Raw genomic sequence first — 19,230 nt, 5'->3', positions numbered from 1 at the left:
TCAACACAAGCAAAAACAGTCAGCCACAAACCCTCATGCATGCGCATCAGAAAAATTGAATTTTTATTTAGTTCACCGTGTTTCAAGAAAATATTGAAAGAAAAACAAAGAGGATTTTTTTAGAGGAAAATGAATAACAAGACTTTTCCTTGTTGGTTTCAGAGTTTTTAATTAAACCTGACCAGTTTTGGTGAATCCAGGTCGCCCTATTTCATGAGATAAAAAACTGACCGAGTTTAATTAAAAAACTCTGAAATCATCGAGGATGAAGTCATGTTATTAATTTTCCTCTCGAGAGTACAACCAACTTCGGGTGAAAGTTGTTTCTCAAGAGTAAGAATTTTTTATAGCAGAAATTTGTTTACATCTCGTAATAAGTTTCTTCTTATACAGAAGAAAAGTTAGTCGTGTCAGAAAAATATAGTCACCGTGGGAAAATTGACAAACACTTCAGCTGGTTCACTGTATGTAGTGACAATATGCAAGAGTTTGATTTGCGGGGGTGCTCTCATTGTGTGCTTAAAAACAGATGCAGCAGCCAATGACCTTTCAAAGATTTTTTTTATCATTTCTGTTAAAAAAAACTTAAATTAGATTAAAAAATCCTACCAACATTTTGATATCTTAAAAATCAGGGTTTTCTTGGCCCTTGAAAAATATGTTTCAATTTCAATGAACTTAACTTCAAGTAGTCGGTTTTGGTTGACAAGAAAACTCATCTGCGTTTTAGTTGATAGAGTATTTTTGGATTTCGTTAGAATATATTTCGATACAACAATTTCAGTGATTTGAAAATATTGATTTTAAAATACTTTTTTGTTTGTTTGTTAAAACCATTAGATGAATTTTGGTTAGTAGAAATAATTAACTAGAAATAGAATTTAATCTAACCATTTAATAACTAGAAAATTAAATAGTTTTAATTTAGGGCTCTTATTTTTAGACCGTTTTTGCTAAGTAATCGACTATTCTTAGACCATTTTTAGTTTTAAACGTATCTAAGCTGACTTAGACAAAGTTTTTGACTCATAATTCACAAGTTTCCTTATTTAATTGGCAATTTTTCGATGAAATCTTACGTTTTGTTTTAATTAAAATTAAAGTGACGCTGTTTTAGGTTTTTTTCTGAAAAACTGGGAAAAACAATCAAAAATAATTTCCGGGGAAAAGTGTACCAAAATTGAATTATGGGAAAATTTCCTCGCGGGGTAGTAATACTATACTTTTCCTCGTAGTCTTATCCGATTTAGACAGTCTTAAACGATTTCAGGTAAAGTTCAAATGGATAGAAATTACGTGCGCTTGTTTGATCGTTTCAGCTTAGAAAGAAATATGTAGTTGATCGTCTTAAGTTTTTACCCCTACATTTTTAATTTTCCCTAAATGTAAAAAATTCAGAGAATGTATTTTTAAAGTACACATCGTTAATTTTTTATGTTTAAATAGAGTCATAATCGTTCTATTTTCAAAATATCAACACTGAAAATATATTAATGAAAACCTGGCATTTCCTAAAGGTTTTTATTCCAACGGCGCTTCATACCTAGCAAAAACCCGTTGAATTATAGAGTTTCATCTGGAAATCTTTTTAACATTGTTGAAAAGTGATTTAATCCAGTAAATTCTCCACACCAACTAAAACGCACCATCCTATTATGAGTTTCCTTTTGGCTAAGCCCCATCGTCAAGTGAGATCATTAATTCAAATGTGCGAAACAGCTGGGAAGGGAGCAATAATGGTTTGGGACGAAATTAAATTAAATTTTAGTGGTGGCAAGATGAACCGCACTCTGCCTAATCGCGCCCCGAAAGAGCGATTGATATTGACGAGCGCGTCGCTGGCTAATGGCACCGAGCGCTCAACTTTCATCGGCGCCGCGGTTGCACCAGACCAGCCAAATACCTCCCATATTGATTGGAAAAATTGTTTTATGGTCTTGCAGGCGGAGAATCGGCCTCGGTTGGATCATTTTTACGAGTGCAATCCATCAACCGGCGCCGCCGCCGCCGCACTCGGAAATAGACAAACGGCCGGAATAAAAACTGCATTTATTTGTTTATTGAATTGCATGAAATATTTCTCTCGGGGCGAAATGAATGATTTCTAGCCGTTTTATTATTGGAGCGGAAAATTTGCGATTGTCGCGGACGTCGGATATCGTTGGGTATTGTGGGCATTTGCACGATATGCAACCGGCCGAGCACTTAAAACGTGCTGGTTGCATACTTTCGAACGCGAGCGTGACGCCGGGCAACAAGTCTGCGGTGTCTGCGGGGTCTTGATGAATGGACGGAGTTTTTGTTTCCACGCTCTCTTTGTTAAATGCCACAATTGGAGTCAAGTGCAGCAAAAGGGATTATTAGCCAGGCGAGGATTGTTAAGAAGCTCCTTCTGTCAATCGTTCTATCAAGAACTTCCAGCAAGAAGATAATTGATGGAGCACATAAACGTTTTATTTCTCTCTAAGCTGGTACACATGATATTTTTTGCCAGTTTCCCTGTATTTAAAACAAATTAAAATTATTCTAGAATTGTTTGTAGATTTTACCTGGGTGTTTCCCCCGAAAGATTTTAAATCGACTGGAATTTTTAAATTTTCTTTAGATCGAGTGCCATCCTTTTTTCAGTGTATTAGTAGAGGCGTCGAAATAAAATTGACGGAAAATTGGATGCAATTTCCCGGAAAAATGAGGTCAAATCCTAGGGTTGCTAAGGATCAAGACTGTATGCGAATCAGGGCATTTCCTGAGTGCCCTGATAACTAATAAATGCTCGAATTGCACATATTCTGAAAGCTATTGACTTGGCTAATCCTACAGTGAGCGCAAAACTTGCTGATCGAACCAATACTGAACCCGTCAGACGTCAGTAAAAAGGCCACACGTGCGAAATTAAATTATATTCATTGTTCGAGGGCTACCCTGACGCCAGCGTTCGATTTCTCAGTTGTTCTGATGGTCTTTTCTGACCCCAGTATTTTCCGAGAGTCAAAATCAATGTATCGTGCCATTCTGACAATAAGACAACATTTTACTTCACAATTTCAATTAAATAAAAATAATGATGGGTTTTAGATAAGAACTAAAAATGCAAATTAAAAATTATAAAATTTTTTAATTTTTAGGCTGTCTTAATAGGCATCTTTTGTGACAAAGTTCAATGTTATAGATTTATCTCTAGCTATTCATTACTTTGTTAGTGCTGAGAAGCGTATTTCTCCAGATTTCATCCCGATTTTTTGGAAGTCTGTCAGTGTTTTCGAAACCTCTAAACTTATTTCAAAACATGACAAAAAACGAGGATGTTCTAAAGAAATTTAAAATATTGCATACTTCATCAAACAATCTCTCGGGAAAATCGAATTACCCAGTTCAGTTAAAAATCCCAATTACTGTAGCTCATCAAAGTTGGGCACACCAGGAAATAATTTTCCCTGCCAGATTTTCGTTACTCACTTGCTGAAGAGGCGCAGGACGACGCACATGATGACAAACATGAGGCCGAGACCGACGAGAACTCCGATCATGGCTGGGTCGACGTGTGGTTCGTCGCGGGGCGCTTCAGGCTTGGCTGCGAACAAAGAGCAACGCTCGTTAATGTAACAAATAAATATCCACCTGAATTGTTCTTTCTTTTTGCCACTTGGCTCCTATTCAGCCGCGTATAATGAGATCCAAAAATGTAATTATGCCGCCATGCTTGTTTCTGGAAGAGTAATTTCTTTATGTTGCAACGCAGTCGGTTTGTTCTGCGTCTTTTTAACAAGCAAGAAATGTTTTGAAAGCTGCCATCTGCGCTCGCTCTCTCTCTCGACAGTTTTTGGTCTGCATTTTTATTAGGCTGGGTTTATGGAGGAAATTGAATTATTCAGTTGGAAGCTTTTTAACAAGCTTTTTTCAGAATTCATGCAAACGTCAACTTTTCAACGATCTTTTGGTATTTTTTTTGCTCTTTTTATCCCTGTCCGAGGAGGGGGAAGGGCGCGCACTGCGCTAGCACGAATGCTGAAACCCGGGTCCCAATAACACCGCGAACGGAAAACATGGGCGCACCAGCCCGCACAGGGACCCAGCCCACTCAAGGGCCACTTGCCTCCGCACCGAGGACTGCATTGAAACGCTAGACATTCGTCCCGTGAAGCCAAATCACGCATGCTCGAAAGGTGCAAACCAGCAAGTAGCGAGTCGTTTGAATAAAAATGATATTTTCGAGAAGAATCTGATTTCCTCTAAATGTGAAAAATACTAGAAATTTCACATTCAAATTGGAACTTCAAAACGATAATCGAACGATAAATGTGTTAAAATAAAAGATACAACGTGTAACTGATTTGCAAAAAAATTTAAGTTGTATGAATGCGACTCACGTTTTCTATTGCCGATGTTCTTCATAGGATTTAATTTCAAAGCGTTCGAGTAAGACAGTTTCGGTCTTGGTTTGGAATCCTCCATTTTATTTGTTTTATAATTTGAATAGCTGGAAAGTTTCTGATAATTGCTAAGAGCAACTCTCTCTAGAACAAGCTAGTGAATGATAGTGGAAGAAACCAAATATAAATTCAGCAGGCATCCAGTGGCAATTATTGTTTGCCCCAGACAAATTGAAATTTGTACAGGTTAGAATAAACAAACAAATTGGATTAAAGCGTTTGTTAAAACTCATGGAAACCAAATAAAACCTTTAGTAGCAGATTTATATATTTAAAGTTTGCTGACCGCAAGTATTGAAAATTTTCCAACTCTTGAACAGAAAATTAATTGTTGACTAGGTTGTTTTAACAGTGTTATTTCGAATAAAGAGATTGTGTTTTATATTTCATTCACATGTTCTGTAGTTAATTTTACTAAAATAACAGCTCATTCAAAAAAAAGAAAACTTTTTGAATTCCAGATTCAAATTAATAAAATTATCCATTTTTTGAATTTGATAAGACAGAATTTATATACTTTGTAAAATAGGAGTGATGCTAATAAGAAACTGGTTTGTTATGCTGCAAGACAAATATTTCATTTTTACAATCTCACAAACACAATTCATGCCAAGCCACGCAACTTTCAAAATTTGTCATATCACTCATATCGAATAGGAGGTATTGCGTCTCGTGGTGCGCTCTGAGAATTTATAATAAATTTAGAGCACACACGTCCTCATTTTATTTTCGGACCGTTTTGCAAGCGGGCGAATAAAAGAGACGAGCCGCTTTTATTTTCAAGCCTCATCTCACAGGCATTGTCGGCGACTGCGGAGCGTGCAAATCTTCTCGCGCGCAGTCCGGCTGGCATGAAAGAAGGCAGACAGCCGCGCCGATCCTTTCTTTCCCTTTATTCCTCGCATATATCCGTGATCCGCCGCCGATTTTCACAGCAGTCCGAATCAATCGGCGGCGGTTTCGAGCGTGGAAAAGACCGCCGGTTCATGTTTGCTGAATATTTAAGAGCCAAGGCCCCACTGCCTGCGTTTTTTTATTGCCGCATTCGCCACCCTCCCCGGGCACAGGTAGTTTCTTTGCAGCGTTTGCCATTCGCAGCTCTTTGCTCTCTTAACTCTAGCCCCGCAGCACTCGCCCCTTCCAATACCAACTCAGCAGTTGCTTTCTGCTTATACTCGTTCAGTTTTTGTCGCGAATGAGAAGCAAAAAGAAAAAAATAAAACTCTTGGAAATCCGATAAATGGAAGTAGAGTTTTTTTAAGCACTGTTTCACCAAGAAGCAATTTCACATCAAGGACTCGAAGGAGGCAATATTAACCTTTTGAATAAAACTTGAATACGGAAAAAAAGTTGAATTGATGTTTTAATATTACCCGTTCGCCGCGGGATAATATGGAATTTAGCCTTGATCGGTTAAGAATAAAAAAAGATTTGAGATTAGAAATATTCCCAAGATGGAAGTGCAGCTTTCCCATTTGCTTGTTCGTTCAGGACGAGAAATTGTAAAAATTATGCAAGGAGAGCAAATTTCATTCTTAATCTGTCAAGGCAAAATTGCAAAACCTCCCGCGCGAACGGGTAAAACAGGAATATTAACATCATTTCACTATCTTAAATTCACTACTTGGGTGAGAAAACGAAGACACGCAAGCACATTCTGCGCATACAGGGTTATGTTTTACTGTTTGAAGGTCCAAACTTACACAGCAACCCGCTGGCGCTGACTAGGGTTGGAGAGCCGCCTCGACAAATGCCTTGCACGCGTTGAGCCGTTTTTTCTCTCTTTGTTTTAACAGTTGGCAACTCGCAGTCGAAAAGAAAATTTGTAAAAATTGCTGCAGAGGAGAAAAAAACGCTCACCCCTAAGAAAATATAATTTTACGGTCAGTCTGTGTGCACATGTGCCGGACGACTGGTGGGGGTATTTCAAATAATATATAGCCTATACAAACCACTGCTCCATAGCTTCTGTGGTTGGTGTGATTGTAATCCTTGCAAATTGTTAACTTTCTCGTCCGTTCCCGTTTTCTGATAAAGCAAATGGCAAATTTCCACTTAAATCTTGGGAATATTTCTCTTTTCCATAAAATATATGACTAGAGCAAGAATAAACAAGAATGATAAAAAATATGTAAAATACTATACTCTACTCTAGATGCCATAATTTGGGGAGAGGACAGAGGATGTTTTCTCTGATCAGAACTGTATATAAGAACTACTTTACCTTCAAATAAAAAATCTAAATATTAGAGTTGCGTGCCTCACCGGTCGTGGAAAACGATTGAATGCGTTCAGTGCTGTCTAAAATAAAGAGAATGTCGCAACTCACCCTCACAACCATAAAAATGTGCCATCAATTTTTTAGAAATTGAGTGCTCCTCTACGTCACTATACTTTAATGAAAGGAAAGACATTTCCATTAGTAAAGCGATAGGAACACATGGTGTCGGGTTTTTTGTCTTAACGAGAGAGCGGCACCTGTTCATTACCGTGGCAATTTATTTGCCGCAACACCAAAAGCTTTTCTCTCCAAGGGTGCAGGGTGGCAGTGTATGAAGGAGTTTGCAGTAAATTTCAATGCAGTAATCATTAAGCGGAGGGAGAGTGGACGAGGCAGGTGCTTTTAAAGAGTGAAAAGCATTTCTTGTTAGCACGCGGGGCGACTTTTATTGAATGAAAGGGGTGAAGCGGAGACAGGCTCGGCCACCACTCGGCGAAGATCGATGGTGCATCATTATCATAGAGAGACTTCTCTTTTCCCTTCTCACTCAGTTGGAGAACCGAGAAGGAGCGCACGTGAGTAACGGCTGTTTGCTTTGCGATTTGAATTTTTACGGTTCTCCAGGTGGGCACGACGGAGGAGCGTTGGCAGCGAAAGCCGCCTGATTTGCATGCGCGTAATTTGCATGAATTATTCAGAAAATAAGGTGAGCTGCCGGTGTGTGTACACAGATTCTCCTTTCGGTCCCTGGTGCGTGGTTGCAGCAAGGAGTGCGAGTTTCCTTTCCGCCCCCGCAAAGTGGGAAGACCACATCAAACGCTGCGTGAATGGAATTTCAAACACAAGCATACGAGATTGAGGCAGCCCCCGCGCATCCCCTTGCGCCGCAGCCAAGGAGCCCTTTTCTTCTCGACGACGCTCATTCAAGCGAGGATATATTCGTTGCTCCACTAGGCGTGCAGAACGCTTTTTTAGGCTAAGTGCGGAAACTGTGATGCTAATTACGCTTGCCTTTCAGATTGTACGATTTGCAATTCCCTTTGCACGTCCTACAGCCGCCGTGGCGAGCAGTCGTTATGCAAATTTTTCATTTACTCTCCGCCGGATTTGCAAGCCTTTTATGCCCGCCAAATTAGCATGCGACAGAGATACAGATAGGGAGAGGAGATTCATCGTGCTGGATCAGCTTCTGCCGCATTTAGAGAGCAAAATTGTGAAGTTGTAGAAAAATGAGCAAAACAAAAGAAGCCTCGTCTAGAATGTCAATCGCGTCTTTTACGAGCAGAAGAGTTTCCCGGTGACAAGTTGTTTCGTGTTTGCAGAGCTTGGCTCCCTAGGACTTTCCCCAGCGGGAAAAATCGAAACAGGTGAGCAAGCCTTTTATTAAGCGTCGCTCCACTGTGATTGAGACGCCGCCGATGAAAAATATGGGAAAGGCGGCCATTCCAACACTACATCACGGACCATTTAGCTGTTCAATATTATTTGCCATTTTCCTCCGACCACAGATGCAGGCAACTTGATATATTGAAACGATCAGGGAACAATTTAAAGAATTGTTTATTAGACAACAACAATACATCAACAAACGAGCAGTCTAATAATTAATCACACATATTTGCGGTCGGTTGTTTTGCCTTCGTCAACGCACTTCCTGCTTTGCGGCGTGCCAACTAGTCTCTGGCCTTCTTGCGCTCATCTGCTCGGGCCGACTTATCTCGTTGCCGCTGACACTCCTCGAGGAACTCCAACCTCCGCACAATGTCCTTCAGCAGAAAGTCAGACGCAACCTGCTAGACGTGATTGTAATAATTAATCTTGAAACTTGATGGGGCCGCGTTGCGCGGCAACGGCAACTCTCTCAAGACAAAATCTTCCTTACTACGCTCTTTTTGTTTGCGAATAAAAAAATAGTTGGAGGGGACAAAAGTCATGTTCTATTTTTCAAAATATTTTTGGTTTCGCTCTGGTTTAGTTGCAAGAACTACAATAATCAGCTTTGATAAATTACCAGAAATTTTAATTTTGAAAACACCTTAAAATTTTACTTTTCGCGGATTTTTTAAAGCCACATCCTGAAAGTGATGAAATATTAATAATTTAACCTTGCTCTTTGGCGTGACCACCTCCCTCTGACCCTTGGACTCGTAGATGCTGTCGGCCAGGGTGGCAAGCTGGTCGAGCTTCATGCTCCTCTTGTGCGGCTCTACGGTCTTCCAGACGAACTCTGGCAGTTTCTCGAGCCAGAGGCACTTGAGGAAGGCGTCCGACTGGGACACCTCATGGTTGACAGCCTCACGACGCAGGCGGTGAAGGAGCCGCGAAGGCAGTCGGTTGCTGCCCTCCATCTTGGACACAAAGTCTTTGAACTGCTGCTCCTTGGAGACGGCGCACCTCTGCAGAACTTGCTGCTTCAGGAACTCGTACTTGTTGGTGGGTGGCGGGGCACGCACCACCGCCATGAAGTTGCTGATGCGCGAGCCGAGCAGCGAGATGAGGTGCGAGTACCTGACCCCGTCGTCCAGCACCTTGTTCATGCCGAAATCGTTCTCCAGCAGCACGAACCACGTTCCAGGGTCCTTGCTGTTGAATTCGGGCAGCCTCGCGTGCATCGTGAAGTGCCGGGCGTCGATCTCCGACCGCAGTCTGGAGGGAGAAATCGATTCTTCCTTCGCAATCGCGGAGTCCGTCATCTTCGTTTCAGAATTCTGATTTAAATAATTCTGGACAACAATGACATGGAAATTTTTTGTTGATTCTTTAACAATAAATAGTACCAATCAACAATCGAAATTGGACTTTTAATTTTTCCCCAATGACCTGATTAAATTGTGAGTAGCTTTTAGCTTCAATTTTTTTATAGCTGAAATGAGTCCAACCGTGTGTTGCAAAAAGGAATAAAATACATCAAAGAGTCCTTCAATTTTTTATTCTATTTCGAGATAAAACATTTTCCGTGTTGCTCTCTCAACACCACCAATGACCCAGTAATGAAATTCTGTCATCTCACCCTCATGATCCCGATCCATCATTTCTCTTTCGCTTGGCAGGGGAAACCGCACTTGGCGCACGTTCTCATTGCTGCTCGTAATTCAGAAACTGCTGCTGCACGGACGACAACAACTGCATAAAATAAAAGTTTCTGCATGACCATATTTCCTCACCGCTGGCTGCCGGAATCACGGTAGTAAAGCGCACGCGAGTAGAAGTTGTGCAGCTGCAGAAAGTTTTCACCCTTACTGCGAAAAAAACTCTTGTGCCGTGAGCATTATCGAGCGGCGAAATTTCTGCGTTGGTGCGAAAGAGAGCCGACGAACGTACATTTTTCGCTGACACAAAACGCGCTTTTTCTTATTTATGAAGCCTTTGATGCAGGCAGGCGTGCAAAGAAGGATTTATGGCCGCCAGGGATCAAAATTGCCATTTTCAATGGGAAAACGTACAGAAGCCGGCGTGATAGCGCACCTTTTCAAAACGACACACAACAAAAACAGTGAAAAATTGAAGCAAAATTGCCACGGCTCGAGTGTCAGAGGACAGGAAAGCATCTGTGATATAGAACCAACATAAAATCCTAGTTTATGAATAGCTAGCACTATATCATTCCCCATCAACCTGAACCTGACCTCTGAGGCAAGCTGCAGCAGAGGAACGAATAATTTTGTAGCTGCCAACGTACTCTTTCGAAATTTGCGAAATCTTTTTTTTAAACTATAACCACAAACTGTTAGAAAATAAATTCTTGTATTTTCTTAGTCGAGTGTGCAAAATTAAATAAATATAAAAGAAAATGTGAGCAAGAATAGGTGAACTACTGCAGAAACGATTACATCACTTGCTGTACTAAAAATATCTTCGAAATGAGCGAAATAGTGTTTTGTTCTGCAAATTTATGTTCTTTTAGCATCAAACCTGAGCTTTTTGGCGCCCGACATTATGCTGTGCAAAGTACTAAATTTCTGCACTGGCGAAGCGAGAGCATTAACATGTCAAAAACGGCACGAGCAGCTGCTTCTGAGCTGGGAAAATTCACGTGTGGCGGCATTGTCGGTGCGAAAAAACCTCTCCAGAGCATCGATGCCTTCCGTTCCGCCCTGTTTTATTCGTTATTCGCACCGTCAAGAAAAGTGGCAGGCTAAAGGTGATCAATTTTGTGCGGCGTAACGCACCTGCCCGCTGATAAACTGCTTTCTCTTCGCGTAGCCGCACTCTTCATATTCAATTATGTATCCATCACCCCAGCGTAGCCAGATTATTAGCTGTCATCCACGAGCGCGATAGAGGAAAAAAATGGCGAGGTGTTAGTTAAATATGGACCTTACAAAAGGTAGTAAAGGTTAATTTATTTAAAAATTGCGTCAATTTTTATTTTAGCAAAGCTGAAGACAGTAACAAATGTGTTTTAAGTTCAAAATTTAATTTGGGTAGAAAATGTTTCGTTCAATTTTTCGTGGCACCCGGGTTGGAAAGAATCGAAACCCACGAGTGCTCTTAAAAATATAGTTTTGCGTCACGCGCCGACTCTTGACGTCGGCTGTTTCATGCCCCGTGGGCGGGTCAAATCCTTTAAGAGGCTTAAACTGCTGCGTTGATCAGGGGGTTAGTGACTCCCAGCAGAGCTGTTGCAAATCACGGAGACTTTTTAAAGGCTTGCATTGTTTGAGATACAAATTTTGTAAACGTTCTACTCGTTATAAATAATGGGAAAATTCATTTATTAATTTTTTGGACTTAAATCATGCATAAAAATTATACATTTATTGAAAAAAACATTAAACGTCTTGTGTAAAATGAATAACTGCTGGACAAATTTTCGTAAGAAAAAGTTTATATAGATTGTTTAAGATCAAAATTGTTGTTGCAACTTAATTAACATGTATGTTATATCTTTTTAAGAATAAATTTATAAAGTAAAATGGAAATAATTGGAAAATTTTGAATAATGTAAAATTTTTATAGAACCTAAAATCATTTAAGCGTGCAACTTATTTTAATTTGAATAAAAAAAGAGGAACCTTAGAACCCTCTTATTTAAAATTCAATTGAAATTGAGATCCAATCTAACTGTTAATGAATGATATAAAAAACTGCAGCAGTGAAAACACAGTCACATCCTGCAGAAAACCATTTTCATCGGGTGTGTAGTTCTCGCGCGAGTTGGCAATAAATCGGCGGCAAATGAGTACGTGCTGCTCTCGGCGGCGCCAATACGTTCGACTGCGGGCGACGACGCGAGTTGTTGGGTCTCGGGGCCAGCTGCAGCGCAATCGATCTAATTATTCCGACTCCATTAGGGAGCATTGCAACACGCCGGCTGGGCGTCCGGAATCGGTCTCTCAGGGATCATTAGCCACGCGGCACCACCTGCAGGGAAGGCGCAGCATCCGCACTGTCGGGTAACATCTCTCACTTGGCGGCGCCGCCTGCTCAACCCACGGCCTACGGACGGACACACAAACTAACGGCCTGGCCGACGGAGCAGCGTCGTGAATAAATCAAGTAGTGCTGGCCGCCGGTGCGAGGCTGATATCAAATTAGCCTCGGCCTATTGTTTATCGAGTGATTAGACTGGTTTAGAGGCTCGTTTATCCTAGAGGAGGCAGGCAGATTAGTTTTTATCCACCCTCTGTGTTTGAAGATAAATTTTGTAGATGTTCACCGATAAATTTATTAATTCTTCCGGGTTGAACGTGGAAATGACTCTTGTGAACGCTAGAGAGACTATTTTTAGAGCTGCACGTTTAGTTGCTTTTGAACTTGTACGTGCTCATAATCAACTTACTTACCCAGAAACCCTTAACGTGCCGGAAGGTTAATTCAGCTAACCATGCATAACTTAAGACTCAATTAAATGGAGAAAAATTCTTTAGTTTGAAGTTGAAATGTCTTATATGCTTGCACGGTCTGAAATTAATTCTGTCCAGGCATATTCCACCTGTGATGAAGGCGTGTAGTGTGACACAGTTTATTCCGCTTTGCAAGGAATACGCGATTTCAAGATTTTAAAGTGTTAGTAGTGAAGTGTTTTAATACTTAGTTTGGGCCCACTCCGGCTCTGTCCTCCTGGACAGGGTTTTCGTAAGCTGTTTGCCAGGAGTGTTGCCTTTTCTCGCCTACTTTTATAATTTTTTTACTGCCATATCATGAATGTATTGACTAACTGTGAGAATAAACAACGATAAATAAATAAATAATTCCATTAATTATCAAATTGATATATATATATATATATATATATATATATATATATATATATATATATATATATAGATAGTATAAGCTTCAATTAAACGTAATACACCTAAGCATTGATGAGACTATGTGCATTAAAACATTCAACCCTATTTCGTTGTCGTTTTGGATGTGGAGATGTATGGGGCATAGTTTCTCTACATATCTGCAATAAAATTACTTCCAATCCTGAACACAGACAATGAATTGAACTCAAGTAATAATAAATAAATGTCCTTGCAGTACGTCCCATCAGAATTCAATTCAGATTTATTTGTCTCTATAAAATTAATCATGGGAGTACAAATGTAAGTATCCTCAGATATCATCATGGGTAACAGAATGCTTTTAGCTTGACGTAATTCACTTTCTTCAACATTGTGGGGAAAAGAAAATTGCACGACGCATTAGCTCTTACTCTATGGAATCTTGCCCATGGAAACAATTGAGTTCTTACGTAATAACAATGCACGTAATGCAGTACACGAGCACACATAATGAAACTGTCATCTTTGTTTGTTTCCCAAGCAAGAAAATTGCGGAGAAAGGTCGCTTCCGTTCCCGGAGAAACATTATACTATAATTGAATTCCTTGCACTCAACAAGATGTTTACGAGTTTCTCAGCTGGACTTAACTAAGCCATATTTTTTCCCTCTAACAATCATAATAAATTTGGTTGTGAAATATCAAATGTGTAGCAGGAAAAAGAAGTTAGGACATCCGAAAAGTCAGAAAAACTGGAGATATATTATCAGGGAGGAAGAAGCGCATCCAACCCCATTCCATTTTTCACATCAGCCGTATATACTCGTTTAAAAACGGAACGCGCCTCTCCCCTCGCGAAACTTGGAATCGAATCAAGTGCCGTAAATCGGATAATCTGCAGTTTGTGGCACTCGAATCTGCTCCATCCATCCGCCCACCTGGAAATCAATTAAACTGCAATTTTTGTTAGCTGCACGCATTATGCTATCGCGCGCGGCGATTATGGGGCGAAAGTGGGCTGGCGTGGCGCATTCTACCGCAGCACCGGCACTTTCCGCATAAATTCGAATCCGGAGCGGCTCGCGTGTCGCGGCCCTGCTCGCAGCGGCACGCGACTTCTCACCCCGCCAAACCCTGAGAGCGCATAAATCTGCCCTCAGGGTGCGTTTCGGGGCTTTTCGACTCGGAATCGGCACTCAATCACCAGTGTGCGTCCGTTGGAGCGAGAAAAAAAGGGAGGAAGTTGTTCGCATCGATTTTCCGGCCGACTGCGGTGTTACGACCGAGTTTTAAGACTGTGTTCCACGGAAATTGCGTGGTAATTTGAATAGCTTATCTCACAGCTGACCGGTATAATCAAACGTGGCTCGGCGCAGGTAGTAAATCTAACTTTGCTGGTATAAGTGCCGGCAGCCAGGCAGGCCGGTGCACATAAATTGTCGTGTTGTTTGTCCCATCGTTACGACGTCCATTTCAGTTGCACCGCGCGGTATACCTTGCAACAAGCGATCCATTTTAATTAATGGACTGCGATTTAACTTAACTGGAAGACTGTCCGTATAGGAAATGACCACGTCTCACTTAATTTGCACTGTGAACCAATACAGTAAAAAATAAATTTATTGATGGCACCGTGATTGCTTTTGAGTCGCTAATCAACGAGTTTGGTTTCGTTTCATGAGTTTACAACTTTTTGAAGTCATAATTTTCTAACAGAGCATCCTAAAGACCAAAATTTGTGTAAGCATGATCCTTTTTTGGGAATGATTAAAGTGGAAATTTCACCTTGTTATGTTCGTTTAATTAAATCCAAAGAAGCAAAAGATTTTATCTTTTTTTATTTTAATAAATTGCCGTTTTTCATTTTGGGAAAAAAAGAACCCTTCCAGAAGGCATAGAAAAATTTTCATGTGCAGAGTAAAGAAGGTCGGTTTCGTCGGAAAGCGGTGCTTGCCAAATTGAAGGCAATTTTTCTCGCATTTCTGCGCTGCCGTGGCATCTCCTCAGCCCCTCGTCCGTTTGAAATCTGTTGGCAGCCGCTCCCAACACGAACCTCTAGCTCGCTGATCGATTAGGCAAGGCGAACCGAACACACCATTAGATGACCCCAGAAAACTCGGAATATGCGTTGCAAAGAGTGCATTTAAGCGTTGCATGCTTCCATGAAGCAATAAACGGCGGGGAAAAGAGGCCAGCAATACGCGCTGCACGTCTCAAACTTACGCCATTAATGCGAAATTTGCATTCACGTTAATGGTGTCACTGCCTCAAAGAGTGGCAATTACACGGTAGCTCTCAATTCGATGAGACTCTCGAGCGCACGAGATGGTATGACAATCGCCATTAGTGGAAAGTTAGAAGTGATTGCTTTTTCCCTTGCATTCTTCTTGAATAAATTAAGTCTGGAGTGTCTCTCTTGCAGAATAATTTTATTCAATGTCTGATTCGCAGTTTGGAACTCTCTCACAATCAGTATTTCGGTAAATGGCTAAAGGGGGGACAATTGAATAAAGTATACAATTTTTGAAAAAAAATAAAGCAGCTTTTAGGTTCCATTTTATCGGACTTTATCCTCGTTTTTTAAAAAAACTTACTTAATTTGTGAAGTCCATTTCTTTCATAATATATATGGAACAACCAACCTCGAGTGTTGGCACCTTAACGGAGCTTCTAGGTAGTTTTAAAAAAATTTATCAATTCGTTGTTGTAATTTATAAATTTGGTACATCTAGAACAACAATTATTAGATGCTAAAATTCAAGTGGCCACTTTTTTATTAATGTTTTCTTCAACTGAAATTTTTCGGATTAATATCCAATTTTGCGTCAGTGACGTGTTCTGTTTTCAAAAACTAATTTTTCAAATCCAAATTTCATTCCCATTAGTAATTTTTCAGCCAATTTTTCCGCTAGTTAGTAAAGGAGTTTCAAGCTATGATTTCATTCTTCGTGGCTGTAAATTGGCTGAAATCCATTTCTTGACCTTTTTTAAATATATTGCAGCCTCTATAATATGCTTTTAAATTGCGCTTAATTAGTTGGGGGGGGGGGGGATTTCAGAATAAAAATTAGAAAATGGTCTTCTTTGGAAAAACGGATATTTGTTGCTGTTACATACATTTTTTTCTGGAAAAAACTGCAAAGCCAGAGTTTCTCACCCTTCATATATTATGGCAACTTTAAAATAAAAATTATACAGTGGGAGTGGCACAACAGTTGCCAGGGCCGTATCAGTATGGTTCCAGTTGCATCGAGCAGCAGTAAATTAATTTTCTTATGCTGCACAGAGCTGCTGGAGCAGAGAGGCAGCCAGCACTAAGCACACAACCAAGCAACAAATTATTTATTCAGGCCCACACTGGCTCGGGCCACATCAGTGCACGTGTGAATGCTGCAGAAATTGAGCTCGATTGGCCCCATGCTTGCAGCCACCGTCGCCGGGGCTAAAACGTGTTTTTCATCTTGATGACGGCCGACGACGGACGAATTCCGGGCAGCTCGGAGAAACGTGACTCCGCCACCCAATAACTGCGGTCTAGTGCGTAATAGACACCCCCCATTTGATGGCAAAACGCGCATTTTCTGCCGATGATTTGCATGGGGGAAGAATTTTTTGCGTCGTGGTTTGAGCTTTTATGTAGTGATGGCGAGACGTCTACTTGAACGGCTGGATGCTCACACAGACGGATATTGGAAAATATCAATCTGGCTGAGTACTTGTGTGTTTTATTTCCGGCTCTGATCGATGCGTGCGTGTTGCTATTTTTCGGCTGTACATGAAGGAATTCGGATGTATTTGTCGGTTCAAAGGCATGGACTGCTGTTCTTACATAGTTTCCCTGTTTCCGGATCGTGCAGTCAGCCAGACTTTTGCCAAGAAAATAAAATCTGTTCTTGTTTGATAAAAGACGAAAATTTGCCAAAAGAATAGTTCCCGTTATTTATGGTTCACTAGAGCACGCCTCTGTAATTTAAAGGTCAAAATCTAATCTGCAGGCTTGCATGATAGCTGATAGCCAATCGCTTAATTTTCCAGCAAAATTTTATGTTGTTGAGAAATCAAATACTGATTAATTAAATTTAAACCCACAATATCAAGTTTTTATTTCATCGCACAAAAAAAACATTTTTTGCTCTAAAATTTTTTTCTTATTCAAATGAAACCAGAGCAAATTTTGAATAAAAAATAGCAATTGTAGGGAGGTAGCGTTGCTGCATTAAGTACTTTTAGAGCGTAGAGTGCTGGGAACTTCATGCTCCACGATTCCCTGAATGGAGCTGCAAGTGCGTGCATTAATTCAATTTGCAGCTGAGGGCAAAATGGCAGGGCATTTTTCGCAACTCGCCTCTTGCGTCGTCGTTTATTCGCTCTGGAGCAGAGAAAAACAGTCTCTCACTCACTCCCTCGCGACGAGAAGAAAGCTCAAGTGCGCATAATGCTGAAAAATGGGCGCTCGCACCGTCCCAGTGCCTCTCTCGAGTGGCAAAATGTAGCACGTCTTGACATTTTCCACCGGTGCAACGCGGCTGAAGAGTATGTATGCAGGGAAAGTAATTAATTCGCGCACGAGTAAATACGAGCAGACGCGTGCTATATTTCCCCGAGGAGGCGCGACTTCAAATATTAAAGTTGGCGAATCCCGCGGGCGTCTGTCCGTCCATCAGACTGATTACTTGGATGCGTGTATTTTTTTTAACTGTGCACGCGCAATTTGGAAATTAGGCGGCAACACGAGATACATTTATGCCGCCCGTCGCCCCGACCGCGGCTAATTGTTTGTTGGGATGAAAGCATTTTGAATTAAAAATTAATTTTCCTCTGCAGTCTGCGTGCGCGGAATTTGGTATGAAACATTTTATGCCCACGAATTAGAAATTAATGAGGCCGCATGCAGGTAATTGTAATGCACGTGGAATTAAATTTGTTAATTTGGTTTTTGCAGCACCGCAGGAAAATTAATTTTATGTAGTACTCAATGTTTTCCTTCCCTACCAAGCAGAGTTGCAAAAATAAATGCTACTGTCAAAGATATTTTTAGCAGAATATACTGCTAGTTTTTTTTAATCTGAGATACAAAGCTCAAAACGTTGCATATCTAAAAACAATATTTTAGGAATTGCAAACGTTTTGTAAGGATAAATTGTAAAATAAAAAATCTAACGTTCGTTAAGACTGACTATTCGACGTTATTTTTAAGGGCCGTAGAAATAATGAGAGCTGTTATTTTTAGACATTTTTTCGCTCTTTTTATCCCTGTCCTCTCGGACCGGGAAGGGCGCGCACTGCACTAGCACGAATGCTGAAACCCGGGTCCCAATAACACCGCGAACGGATAACATGGGCGCACCAGGTCGCACAGGGACCCAGCCCACTCAAGGGCCACTTGCCTCCGCACCGAGGACTGCATTGAAACGCCAGACATTCGTCCCGTGAAGCCAAATCACGCATGCTGGAAAGGTGCAAACCAGCAAGTAGTAGCGAGTCGGCCTAGAGCTATGCAGCCGGCAGCCAGGCGGTCACCCATCCAACTACTGGCCGGCCTATTATTTAATTTTTAATAGAAAATACAAGTTTTATGCCGAACCGCGCACATTAGACGGTTTAAGCCTGTTTTTAGTCACTTTTATTTGCTTCAAGTAGGTTTAATCGGTTTCAGACGATTTCCAAGTGTGGTTTAATAGGCTAAAAATTGCACGATTCGTGCTCATTTGCATCATAAAAGATTTAAAGCTCATAATAAAAATTCGATCGTCAATAACGAACGGAATTAACCGCCTTTGGAATAATTTAGTCTTTCGTCCTTACAAGTAGGAAAAGGGGGAAAGTAGCACACCGGCGACAGTTTCATTTTCCGTCGAAAAAGAACATAGACTCGACAAGATTATGGAGGAAATTCAGAGGACAGCTGGCAGGTGGTGGCTAATGCGAAAAAGCGCGCGTGCTGCTGGTGCGGTGGAGGCGCCGGGGGTGCGACGAGGGAATATAAAAAGCGAGAAGAGGCCACAGGTTCAACGCAGACCACCGCTTAAAATATTCAGTGCGCACGGGGGATGCAAGCACGCAATTAAAAATTGATGCCCAAACAGAAGCAGGCCTTTTGCTGCATGGGAACACACCGAGCGTGGCACATGCCATCAAAATTGCATCCCCCAATTAAGCCGCCCCAGCCGTGATGAGCCACCGCAATTATCGAGCCCGGCGCCTGGCAACAAATTGAGCCTAAACGCTTTATCGCGCAAGTTCCGTACAACCTCTTTGTTCTTTTGACAGAAAAAGATCAGAAAATGCCTCGAAACAAAACTTGCAATTTCAAAGAGTTGTATGTTTGTGTGACGTCACGAATTTTTTAATGGGACAAATAA

At 41.0% G+C, this 19,230-nt stretch overlaps 2 protein-coding genes across 3 annotated transcripts in view; both read right to left on the bottom strand.

Moving 5' to 3' along the window:
• jus (julius seizure) overlaps positions 1–19,230 on the bottom strand; it is a 61,553-nt gene that overhangs the window by 7,936 nt on the left and 34,387 nt on the right. For both annotated transcript variants that reach the window (XM_065477613.1, XM_065477612.1), the window contains exon 4: positions 3,457–3,571. In XM_065477613.1, coding sequence (XP_065333685.1) covers positions 3,457–3,571 — 115 coding nt within the window. The remainder of the gene's footprint in view (positions 1–3,456; positions 3,572–19,230) is intronic.
• On the bottom strand, positions 8,252–9,367 carry LOC135936100 (uncharacterized). The gene is made up of 2 exons (XM_065478791.1): positions 8,757–9,367; positions 8,252–8,441 (listed from the first exon to the last, which is right to left on the bottom strand). The coding sequence occupies exons 1-2, from the start codon at positions 9,342–9,344 to the stop codon at positions 8,325–8,327; spliced, it is 705 nt and encodes a 234-aa protein (XP_065334863.1). The 5' UTR covers positions 9,345–9,367; the 3' UTR covers positions 8,252–8,324.

This window comes from Cloeon dipterum, chromosome 2, assembly GCF_949628265.1.
Source record: "Cloeon dipterum chromosome 2, ieCloDipt1.1, whole genome shotgun sequence".
Taxonomy (NCBI): domain Eukaryota; kingdom Metazoa; phylum Arthropoda; class Insecta; order Ephemeroptera; family Baetidae; genus Cloeon; species Cloeon dipterum.
The sequence above is the reverse complement of the archived record's forward strand: the minus strand, read 5'-3'. Positions and strand labels throughout refer to the sequence as shown.